The sequence below is a fragment of the Eschrichtius robustus genome, chromosome 7 (assembly GCF_028021215.1).
Source record: "Eschrichtius robustus isolate mEscRob2 chromosome 7, mEscRob2.pri, whole genome shotgun sequence".
In the NCBI taxonomy this organism is placed as follows: domain Eukaryota; kingdom Metazoa; phylum Chordata; class Mammalia; order Artiodactyla; family Eschrichtiidae; genus Eschrichtius; species Eschrichtius robustus.
Window position 1 is genome coordinate 127,748,538 of NC_090830.1, and position 11,948 is coordinate 127,760,485.

General features: G+C 55.7%; 1 protein-coding gene across 8 annotated transcripts in view; it reads left to right on the forward strand.

The window, feature by feature from the left end:
• Positions 1 to 11,523, forward strand: part of GRK5 (G protein-coupled receptor kinase 5) — a 219,971-nt gene extending 208,448 nt beyond the window's left edge. For all 8 annotated transcript variants that reach the window (XM_068548645.1, XM_068548647.1, XM_068548648.1 and 5 more), the window contains 4 exons: positions 2,832 to 2,969; positions 3,787 to 3,924; positions 4,538 to 4,669; positions 6,952 to 11,523. In XM_068548645.1, coding sequence (XP_068404746.1) covers positions 2,832 to 2,969; positions 3,787 to 3,924; positions 4,538 to 4,669; positions 6,952 to 7,050 — 507 coding nt within the window. In that variant the 3' untranslated portion in view covers positions 7,051 to 11,523. The remainder of the gene's footprint in view (positions 1 to 2,831; positions 2,970 to 3,786; positions 3,925 to 4,537; positions 4,670 to 6,951) is intronic.
• The last annotated feature ends 425 nt before the right edge of the window (positions 11,524 to 11,948 follow it).

Consider the following 11,948-nt stretch of genomic DNA (forward strand, 5'->3'; position numbering starts at 1 on the left):
CATGGAAATATGGGGTCCTAGGGATGTTTGAAAACCGGGGGCTGGGGGGGTGCCAAGAATACTTGGTTATGTCACAGTCAGGTATCTGTCCAGAGAGACCCAACTGGACAAGGGAAGAAGGAGGTCAGAGCATCACCAAATGTCCCAGGTCAGGGAATTCAGAGAAGCAGGTCTTGGGAAACGCCCAGCAGCAACATGGGATGTGCTGAGAAGACAGAGAGGCACAGAGCGCCCCCTCCCTGCCCACGGTCATCGGCTTTGGTGCCCGGCTTTGGGGCCCCAGGACCGGGGGCACTGCTGTTCCTCTGCTGTCCCCTGGTGGCCACTGAAGGAAAGGTGGCATCTGAGCCTGGGGCTCCAGGCAGACCTGGGTCTGTAGGTGTCAAACCAAGGTCCCCTGTCTTTCTCAGCTAGAAGAACCTTTGGAGGTCTCTGGCCTTCCTCTGCCTCCTTACCCTGGGGTCTTGGAATTCTGGTATTGAGCTTCTTCTGCGCCCTTAACCACAGCGCATCTGGTCTGGCAGCCAGGCTGTCACCACCAAGGGACACCAGCTCAGGACACAGCAGGGCCTGACTGTAAGGAGACCGTGGAGGCCCAGGGCAGCTCCAGCCCCACCTGCCGAGGAAGGTCTCTCTACAAACAGCAAGGAAGCTGGTCCCTGGCCCCCAGATTCTATCCCTCATTCCATCTTGGCAGCCACAAGACCCTCTCCACTGCCCCTGGTGTCCAGAAATGCATGCATCTCATTGCCTTGTCCCCTGGGTCCAGTCGTCCCTAGGCCCAGACCTCAGCCCCCACCTTTCTCAGGCCCCTGCTGAGTCCCAGCACTGGTTCTTCCCCACTGGCCCTGTAGCCCTCTCAGTCTCACCGGTCCTTCCAGCTCATCTCTAGTCTTCCTCCTCCAGGAAGCCCTCTCTGCCTGCCCCATCCACCTCAGCTCACACCATCTCTCCCTCTCACTTCTCCTGGTTTATACTGATATTACATGTGTAAACTCTTTACCTGATGCCCAGGTTGCAGACAGGCAGCATGTAGGTGGGTGTTTATTTCAGCCTGCACAGTATCTTAGAGAGAGGTGAATGGTGGGTTAATTGCCAAGATTTTTAAATGGGGCAAGTTCACATAAAAACCTGGATTTTCTGGCTTCTCGAAAAAAGCAGAATCCCTGGACACTGGCCAGCATCCCTGCCTGGCAGGAGCTGACGGGCAGCCTGGCACGGCCCGGCCCGCCCACCCCTCACCTTATTGCTCTCATTTGTGCCATCTGTCTGGCCAGCCCCTGCAGGCTTTGGGCTCTGCAGCCTCTTGGGGTTACGCAGAGCAGAGCAAAGCCCCAGGAGAAGAGCAGTTGGGGCTCCGAGCCGCCAGCCCACTGGGCAAAACACTCTTAGGTGGTTGGTGGACCAGAGGGTGACATTGTGAGTGGCTATCTCATGGCTTAGTCCCTTCAAGGCTGTGACCTGGTGCTTGCCCCACTGCCACCTTTCATTCCTTAGTTTTTGGGGGGGCAGTCCCAGCAAGCCTCCCCTCCAGACTCTGGGCCCCAGGAGGCCCCCTGCCCGCTGGCTCTCAGGGCAGCCGTAAATGTGTGTTAAATGAGCACATGCAGAGGGTGCCAGGGTATTGGTAAAGGAAAGGGCTGGACTCCCTCCAAGGTGCAGACCACCCACTTTGATTTTAGTCTCAAAGCGGACACTTAGTAGATTCCAGCTGTGTACATGGTGCAGTGCTCAGTGGGGCGGGGACCAGAGAGAAGCACAGCCAGGGACACTGGGACTGCGGGGAGGGACTGATGCCCTGAGGTCACGTGGCGGCCCTGCCCCATCTTCAGCCGAGGCCTGCCCCTCCCCTTCCCCCCTTCTTCTCTTTCATTCACACCTTCCTCCCGTCCAGCTGTCTCTGCTCCTGCAGCCCCTTCCTCTCCTATTAACCATCCTGCCTTTTGGTTGTGATCAGGACACTCCTCTACCCCAACCATCCTTGTCTCCCCGCTACATCTGTATTAAAATCCTACCTCTGAACCTGGCCTTCAGGACCCTCCATCACTCTCCCCAGCCAGTCCCCTTCCCCCTGACCCATCTCCCTCATCCTTCACTCAGACTCAAGGACAGGTGTTCCCCAGACACACCCTGAGTGTCCCTGCCGCCCTGCTCGTGATGCCACAGGTCCCTCCGATGCCTGCTCCCACCTTTGAAAGCCTGTCTCAGACCCCTCTTCCCCAGGACACCTCCCGACGCCTCAGCTGGCAGCCAGTTCTTGCTCCTCTGCCACTGTGGTGTCGTATCTGCATTGCCTTGATGGGTCCTCTGAACATGATTTTTCTGAGGCCAGACCCTTAGCATCCTCTCTCGGCACCTACTGGGTACAAGTCTACAATGTACTTATGAACTGAGTAAATGAATGAAAGAACCTACTGGCCAGTCCTTGCCCTTTGTAGCTTACCTGGAGCAGAAGAGTTAACACCAATTCAACAGACGTTAGTGCATGCTGGGTACTCACCAGGCAGCGATGTGTAGTCGTTGGAGAAACAGACAGGATTCCTGCTCTCCTGGGGGTTCCAGGCATCTGAGCACGCTGGGGACATGGGACCACAAAGCACACTGTGGCTCAGGAGGCCACCCTGAATCGAGGCCTGAGCGGGCAGTGTCCGCTGGGTACCTGGGGTGGCGCAGGCACCGTGGAGGAGAGAGGAGGGACGTTCGGCAGGGCTCAGGGACCCTCGTGTGAAAGGGAGGTGGCCACAAGCTCTCCGAAGCCCCTCTGCCCCTCGGGCCTCTGGGCAGGAGGAAAGGCCCCCCAGGCAAGTCCTCATGGGGCTCTCCTGTCACAGCTGCTCACCAAAGATGCAAAGCAGAGGCTGGGCTGCCGGGAGGAAGGGGCAGCAGAGGTCAAGAGACACCCCTTCTTCAGGAACATGAATTTCAAGCGCTTAGAAGCCGGGATGTTGGACCCTCCCTTTATTCCAGATGTAAGTAGCCTCCCCAGCCTAGACTGAGCCTGTGCATTGATTTATGACCTTCGACTTCGCTAAACATCTGTGCTGGGCCCCAGGTCAGAGGCTGAGACCTGTGGGCAAGGGGTGGCCCCTGTCTTCCAGTAGCAGGGTGTCGCCCGGTCTGGGGTCTCTCCGTACCCACCCTGGCATCATCACATCTATGAAGTCCTCATCTCCAGAATCCCAGGCTCCCAGAGCCCCTGGGAGGCCTCCCCCACTGACCTCGAACCCCCAGAGGGCAGGGCCCGGGTTTGTCTCTGTGAGTCCCCGCACGGCAGCCCCAGAGCCTGTTTGGTGGATGAGTGAGATAAAAGAGATCACTGTAGTTTACGGCGCCGGGGCCATAGCAGCACTGACCACAGCCCCATGGCCTGGTGCCTCGACTGCCCCATTTTGCAGGTGAGGAAACTGAGGCCTCCAGGGGATACATAACTTTAACAAAGCACCTAAGCACTACAGCTGGGACCCCAGCCCAGGTCTGTGTGGCTGCTGCCTGCATGTTGACCTACCACCCCTGACTGGCCTCCGATGCGGGAAGGGCCAGGGAGGTCCTCCTGGGACATACCCCGTTGCATCCTGTGTGGGGCAGTGATGGCAGGAAGGGGCCCTGAGCTCTCGTCACCCCAGCTGGGGGCCCCTTGGCCCCTCTGAGCGAAGGGCAGCCCGGGTTCCCGGGGCGGGGGTGGCCCTGGGAGACCCCCCCTGCTCCCCATCAAAACCCTCCGGGCCTGGCTGGGGGCCGCCAGAGCCACAGGCAGGGCTCCTGGTGACCAGCACCCTGCCCTCCCAGCCCCGGGCCGTGTACTGCAAGGACGTGCTGGACATCGAGCAGTTCTCCACCGTGAAGGGCGTCAACCTGGACCACACAGATGACGACTTCTACTCCAAGTTCTCCACGGGCTCTGTACCCATCCCTTGGCAAAGCGAGGTGAGCACGGCGGGGCCCTCAGCTTCACCCCGAGGGGAGGGTGCAACGAGGGCAGAAGAGGGACAGCTGGGTGGGCGTCCCTGTGGGCAGCAGACTGGGGCGTGGTGTGGTGCTGGGTGAGGAGCTGGCTGGGCGGGAAGAGGAGGCCTGTCTCGATGCCTCTCTGGAGAAGCGTGGCTGGGAAACAAGAGAAATGGGGCAGCAGCGGGAGGCACAAGGGGGCTGGAGGTGGGGCAAGTTCGAGCTGGTTCGAGTGAGATGGCAGTGATGGGGCAGTGGGCCTGCAGCCCTGGAAGGGGGAGGGTCCGGAGCGCTGGGGTAGAGGAGGAGCTGGGGGTGGGTCCCGTGGCTGGAAGATGAGCGCTTCCCTGCCGCTGCCCTCCATGGCCGGCTACTGGCTTCTCAGAGAGGGCAGCTTGCAAGGCCGTCAGGGAGAGGCGGGGGGCGGGCCTTGCTGCCTGGGTCTCAGCCCTGTGAGATGGAGGGCGGGCGGAGAGCCTGGCAGGACCAGGCTCGGCACAGTGTCGCCCAGGGCTGGGCTGCTGGGATTCCCATCCACCCAGGATGACCAGCGCAGCCCCTCACACCACCCGTGTTTTGACCGCTTCTCCAGATGATAGAAACAGAGTGCTTTAAGGAACTGAATGTGTTTGGACCTAACGGTACCCTCTCACCGGACCTGAACAGAAGCCACCCTCCGGAACCGCCAAAGAAAGGGCTGCTCCAGAGGCTATTCAAGCGTCAGGTGAGACCCTCACTCCCACCTCAACCCTGCTGTCCTGGCCTCAGCTCTGGGAGCCCCCAGGTCTGAGCCTTCCATAGCCTGAGACCAACTTGCAGGCTGGGGAGACTGGGGGCAGCAGCAGCCTGGAAGGGACAGGCAGCCTGTCTGAAGTGCCTTGAGACCCACTGGCTGATGGCGTCCCCAGAGCAGAAGGGGCAGGGCCAGCCCCAAGTTAACCGGTCATCAGGGTTCCTCAGCCTTGGCGCTGTGGATGCTTTGGGTTAGTTCATTGTCGCGGGACTTACGCATCGAGGGGGTTCAGCAGCGTCCTAGCCGCCACCCAGTAGATGGCAGTAGCACCCACTCCCGTGTGTCAATCAAAAATGTCTCCAAAAAAAAAAAAAAAGTCTCCAGATGCTGCCTAATGGCCCTGGGGACAAAATGCCCCTGGTTGAGAGCCATTGTAAAGACCACGCAAGTTATGTAGGTAAAGATTTGACAAAGAACAGGGGGAGCTGGTGCTGGAGAGGTGATCTCCGAAGACCCTCATGGCTCCTGAGGTGGGGCTCCCGTAGTTTGATGCTGTGCCCTGCAGCTGGCAGCCAGAGGAGACTTTGTCCCTCAGGAAAAGGTATTCTTCCCTCAGCCTGTCCCTGGATCAAGGGTTGGTGTGGGCCACGTGGGAGAAGTGTCCCAGGAAGGACCCGGCAGGCTTTCTAGAGTGAGAGACCCCTAACCTCATCCCTGCCACCAAAAAGATGGCCACAATAGCGCCGCCTCCTGGCCTGGCCCTTCAAGAAGGCAGGGCCCCATCCTGAGGCCTGGGAGGCCCCTGGTTCCTTACTTTCCTCCTCCCCTCAAGAGAGCAGCAGCAGGTCTGTACCCAGGCCCCGGGCATCCCAGCTCCCTCCTGCTTAGATAACAGGGAAGAGGTGGCTGTTCGAGGCACTCCACTGTGGGCCAGGCGCTGTGCTGGGCGCTTTTTGAAGGCGTCTTTTATTTAATCTTCACAAAACCCCAGGCCTTCATTCAACTATTCATTCCACCAATATGTATTGAGCACCTACTCCATGCTAGACTGTTACCTGCGGACTTAAGGTGCATCAGCAAGCAAAACTGCATCCCTCCTTTGGGGCATCTTAGTGAAGTGTGAGCCCAGGATGTGCTCCCATTAGGCCATTTCACAGATGAGGAAACTGAGGCTGAGAGGAGTTAAGGAATTTGCTCAAGGTCACACAGCCAGTGAGCCCTTGCAGAGGATCCCGGATAACAGGGCGGGCAGCACGGATGAGGCACACTGAGAGAAAATGCAGACTGAGACCTGAGTTTGCGGTTTTATCTAAAAACTTCATGTGAGTTTCACCTCCTATTCCATAATATACTCATATCCATCTACTATAAAAATATAATTTTCAAATGCTTCCATCAAGTAAAATTGAAGTTCCAGAAAGAAATGACCTCCATCCCCGAAGTGGCCAAGCCCCCCAGGATGGCCTGGGATCCTGGGACAAGCATTTGCTGTGGAAGCTCACGGCCCAGGTTCAAATCCAGCCCTGACCCTTCTCGGTTGGGTGGCAGCGTATTGAACCGCGCCCCCCCCCCACCACCCCTCTCCAGGCCTCTGTTTGCCCACCTGAAAAATCAGGATGGAAATGCCAGCTGCCCAGGGTGAGTGAGGTGGAGGACGGTGACCTCAGCACAGTGCCTGGCACCACGACTGCCACCAGGGGAACAGACACGCCGGCTCTCTTCTGCAACGTGAGGGGCCCGCGCCCACGGGGGTGCCAAGAGGGTGCCAGGGATACTGAGGGCGAGCAGCTCGTGGTTCCCAAGCCGGGCACCTGCTAGAGCCCTTTGCACACACAGCCTTGTTTCCTTCTCCCAACAGCCCTGCCCAGAAGTGTCTCCTAACCCACATCACAGGCCAGGCAACCGAGGGAGTCAGACACTTTCTCGAGGTCACTCAGCTAAGAAGTGGCAGATTTAGGATTCGAACCCAGCAGCCTAACTCTGGGCCTGCAGGCCTAACCATGTAGATAGATATTATAGGAGAGACCACCTCCTCTCTGCCTTGGGCGTTTGTTAATCAGGTAAAGCCCTCTGCCCCAAGGGGTGGCCTCTGGACCTGGGTCTGCAGGGGGAGAACAGAAGGCAGCAGAAAGCAAGGCGGGGAGCTGGTCAGCTGAGCTCCTCTCCAGTTCAGATTCAGAGGCCCCTGTGATGCAAGGTCCCCAAGGCTCGACTCTGTGATGACTGACCTTCTCTCTCCTTCTTTCTCTCCTCCCTGCTCACCCCCCTCCCAGCATCAGAACAATTCCAAGAGTTCACCCAGTTCCAAGACCAGTTTTAACCATCACATAAATTCAAACCATGTCAGTTCAAACTCCACCGGAAGCAGCTAGCTGCAGCTCTGGCCTGAAGTCCACGGTGGGACCAGCCTAGACCCTTCTCCTTAGAAGCGGACTTGTGACCGGTGGAGCTTCCGCCCTGGCGGGCGGGCGGGGGAGCCCTCCAGGAGCCAGGGAAGGAGGCCGTCCAGCCCCGAGATGGGGAGCCTCCAGGTTCCTCAAAGAGATTTCCACTCAGGTCTGTGTTCGGAGGCGGCCCTCAAGCCAAGGTGGATTGGCTGTGTCTCTGTCGAACATTGCAATAGAAATCCAATTGGATACAACTTGCACGTATTTTAACAGCGTCATAACTAGAACTGAATTTTGTCTTTATTATTTTTAAAGAAAAGTTTTGTAAATTTCTCTATTGTTTCAGTTTACATTTTGTATATTTGTATTTAAATGAAAGTCAGACTTTGAGGGTGTATATTTTCTGTGCAGCCACTGTTAAGCCATGTGTTTTAAGACATTTTAGAGGGGTGGTGGGCGGGGAAGGGTGTAAAAAGAAAAAATGTGACTTAAGACTTCCAGAGCCTCAAATGAGAAAATGTTTTTATTAAATGTAGAAAATGATTCCCATTTCACCTTTAAAGGATTGATTGTATCCATCTCTATAACCTTTCCCTCCCTCGCATTGGTATCACCATTCTGTTGGCTTGTAACAATCTGAATTAAATGCTCAAAGACCCACTGGGACTTTACCCCCAGCCAGGATGTCTTCCGTTGGGGTCCATGGAGTTGCCGGGGCCCAGCTCCGTCAAGATGTGCACTTTTCCTTTGGGGGCACACGATGCCACTGTTGCTTTGGCCTCGGCCTCCTCTTCCTTCTGGAAGGTGGCCGGTATGTGGAGCTGGGGGTCCTCAGCACAAGGGTGTCTAGGCCTCTTTCTTTCTGAGTAGGTTCTGACTGCTAAAGCCAGTACGTTTTCAAGAGACTTGCATTTGGGGATTGTTTTATTCTAGTTTTAAGAGACGCATAGCAACGATAAGGAGTAGTCATGGAACCCCAAGAGTCCCAAACGCTTACGGCCCATAGAAGCGTCAGGGAGTGGAGGTCTTGGGCTTGTAGAGGAGAAGGTGGCTCTCCCAGGATATCTGGGCATGTCTCTTGAGTGTTTATGGGGTCATAGGGCCTTGAGAGCTTCCTGGGGCCCCGCGGATTCATTGGCTCAGGTGGCATGGATGCATGAGGTTGGCTCTCCAAGCAAATGGGAGAGGCCAGGCCACCCACAGAAGCTCAAGAAAAACTCACTGTCCCTTCCGGGAGAGGTGAAGCAGAGGCGAGCTCTCATCGGGCATCTCAAAACTCCAGGCACAAGTAGCCCCAGGAGAACTTGGTGGCTTTGCCAGACCAGGGTCTCTAAAGGCAGCCCCCAGGCCCTTTGAGCAGGGCTGTCCAGCCCCAGGGAGTGGCCAGCCTCCCCCCTGCTGCCTTCATAAGGTGACAGGGAGCAAATCTGTCTTTGCCTCCCCTCCGGGACAGGGTGAACGGTTGAATCCCCTGCTGCCCTGCCTGCCAGGTCACCCTCAGTCAGACCTGGCCTCAGCCACCGGGCAGCAGCCAGGGTTTCTCCCGGCGTGGGCCCTGCACTTCCTGCAGCAGCATCTCCTGGTAAAATACAGATTCTGGGCTCCACCCCAAACCTACGGAATGGGATTCCCTGGGAGTAGGGCCCAGGAATCTGCATCTTTAAAAAGCTCGCCAGGTCATTCTGCTGCACCCTGGAGTGTGAGAACCACTGCCTTAGGCCATCGGTGGGGCTTGTGATGGGATCTTCCCAAACTTATTTCTCTAGGTGACCAGGCAACTTTGGAGCCTGAGCTTTTAGGGAGGAGAGAGAAGCCAGCGTGTCAGCCTTGTGTCCCAATTTCCATGCTCCTTCCCCAAACTTTGCCATTGGGTCCTGAGGCTAGACAGGGGCCTGACCGTTGAAACTGACCGTTTTGAGGTCATTTTACAAGCAAAGAGAAGAAAAGAAACAGTTGGGCCTCCCTTAGAGCCCTTTAATGTGCAGTAGTATTTTCTTCAAGACCAGCCCTTGTCTCCGAGGCTGCTTCCGTTACCTTTCTTGAGCTGAGTACAAGATTAACACAAACAGCCGTATTCAGTTTTTGCTGAGGAGGTGGAAAGCTCTTCGACCAGTATGTTAAGATCCTCAAGCTCTCACTGACCCTTCTCAGTGAAAAGAAGGACAGTCATCTTCCTGGGACAGTCAGTAGCCCACGCCACCACCCTCCTGTCCAGAAATGTCATTCATTTTTCCCGATTCACAGCAGCTCAAACCTTTCCACACGGACTGGTGTGCAGCCAGTCTCTTTACACCTTAAAGCCAACGCACTGTCCGTTTGCGGTAGAGAACCCTCAAGGAGCAAGAAAGAAAACATAAGTCTGCTCAGTGTGTTTCTACATCATGAGAGCACAGAGGCTAAAGCACAGAACTTTGCGTGGCTCTTAGAATAACGGAAGTCTTCCTTCACCCTCGCCGCCTGTCCCCTGAGCGCCTCAAAGTGCACAGGGTCAGAGTCACTGGCCTTTGCAATCCTCCTCTTCCTTTCGGTCCATTGCTTTGTACAGACAAGGGGCGTCTTCATTTAGAACAGTGTCTGAAAGCCAGCCCCCTCCCCCTGGGTCCCCAGTTGCCACAGGTCCTGTCCCTGGACCCCCCGACCCAACCCACCGCCAACCTCTACTCCAGCTTGTTTTCTATGGCTGCATTTTTAAAAAGATTTTTTAACTAAAAAAAAAAAAAAAAAAAAACCTTCCCACCATCTACCTGTCCGGGAGGAGGCATATTTGGGCAGCAAGTGGATTTAAATCTTTTTACTGCATTTGAGCTCTTCACAGAAGAGACTTTCTTCCTCCGAGCATGACGTTTTTCTCACCGGACCTTCTCTGACTTCGTGCCTTTGAGGTGAGACGCAGGGTCTTGCAGAAGCACCTCTGCTTCCCCTTTTCAGGAGCCAAGCCGCTGTCCCCAGTGGGGCGGGGGTGGTCTCTGCCGTGATCACCATGACCTGTGAGTGTTTCTCAAGCCCCCTGGGCGGCTCCCATGATACTCACCCACAAGATCACAAAGACCCAGCCCCACCTTCACGGAGAATGGCACCACCTCCCACATCAGCTCATCCTCTGATCTTTCTAGGCCGGGAACATCACTCTTTAAACCATGCGGCTTCTTGCGAGGGCGGCTGACTTGCACAGTAGCTAAGGGTTGCTCTGTCCTGAGCCGCCCCAGGAGGGCTTGTTTCCCAAAATGCACTCCTCTTAACAAAGGGGAGCGCTCAGTCTTGGAGGTCATGCTGCATGGAAGCAAGCGGTGTGGCGGGGGGTATGCACGCTTCTCAGGCAGCCCACGGGGGCAAATGGCAGTGAGTTCTGGGGACACGTATGTGGACGTGGCCTTGGCATTGAAAGCACAAGTGAGATGCGGCTGCCTGCCCTTGAACCTAGCAATCCTTGGTGATGCTGAGGGCCTGGCCTCCGAGAGGCCAGGGGTCAAGGAGCCCAGCGCCCCCATGGAAGCTCCTCCTTATCGTTCTACACCCGTGTCCTTTCCCCCAAAGTTTTCCCACCAACTTTCTCATGCGAACTGCTGACCCAGACCTCAATACAGAGGGAGCACCGCAGCCTCCTTGAGCCTGGTAGCCCAGGCCTCGCCAAAGGGAACAGCGGCCTTGCGGACCACCAAAAGTCCCCCCGAGATGAAGAGGAAGCGCCAGTCGGGGTGACACCCAGCTCTCCTCTGGGGCTGCTGTGTGCTTGCGTATCCGAGGACAACCCCTCTGGTTGTCTCCTGTTCTCGAGCTCCACACTCTGAGGTAGGGCCTCCTAACTTTTTAGCCTTTGTATGGAAAGAGTGTGAAATCTTTGTGCATTTCCAAGCGCAGAACTGTGAGTCATGAACAGCAGAGAGCTCGCTTTCTGATCACAACAGACCACGGTGGTGACACCTCGTCCCCCTAGGCACCTTCTGTACCCACTTTTAGGACCAACCAGCCCAGCTTTTGAAGCTCCAACGTGTAGGGGTCAGACCCTGCTCAGGTGTAGGTACCTCGCCTGGTCTAACTTTAAAGGCTTGTGCTGTGGACAGTGGCTAAAACCTTTGAAACACTAGCTCTCCTTAGGAGGGAAAGACACTCCCCCAAAGAAGAATCTAGATGTCTTTCCCTGGTCCATCACTAAGTCATTTTTGTAATAGATCAAAAGCAAATGTTCTCAATTAGAAGAGCTTAGTGGCTGTTAAAATAATTAGTGTTAAAATAATAATCCTTCTAGTATCCAAAGGTTTCTAATTTTTTTTTCAGGGAAATTTTAACATTGATGAATAAAAATAGTTCCATTTTGGAGGTCATTCCTGAAGATATGGCTTTTGTTCTCCTGCTGCTCTTGAACCTTTGTATGTCCCCTCGAGTATGTCACAGTGCTGCTGTATCTAGATCGAACCACTGTTGTTGTTTTTTTAAGAGAAATAAATTCCTTAATGAAAATACAGCTGCATTTCTTCCCTTCTGCTGAGCTCTTCTATTTCTTCTGCCAATGCCAGCTGCCCCCCAGATGCCAGGATGTGCCGCTTCAGTCTGTGAGTTAACCTTTCCTCAGGTGGACGGTTCAGGCCCACCCAATGCTGACCCCCCATGCTGACCACCCGACCTGCCCTGGCCCAGCTCCAGGGGGCAGGGTCTAAGGAGACCACCTGAGCCCTCTCCAGGTTGATTGGCTTCTGATCCCAGACCCAGCAGATGGCTCCAGAAGTGTTCCTGCCACATGGTACCATGCAGGAGTCGGGTGAGAGGGCCTGAGTTGGTGCTGGCACCCAGATGTCAGATGGGGCACCTCCACCTGGCAGGTTTTACCTGACAGAGGCCGTAACTCGGATGTGGGCTCCACAGAGAGGGCCTCTTCTGGCTGTTCA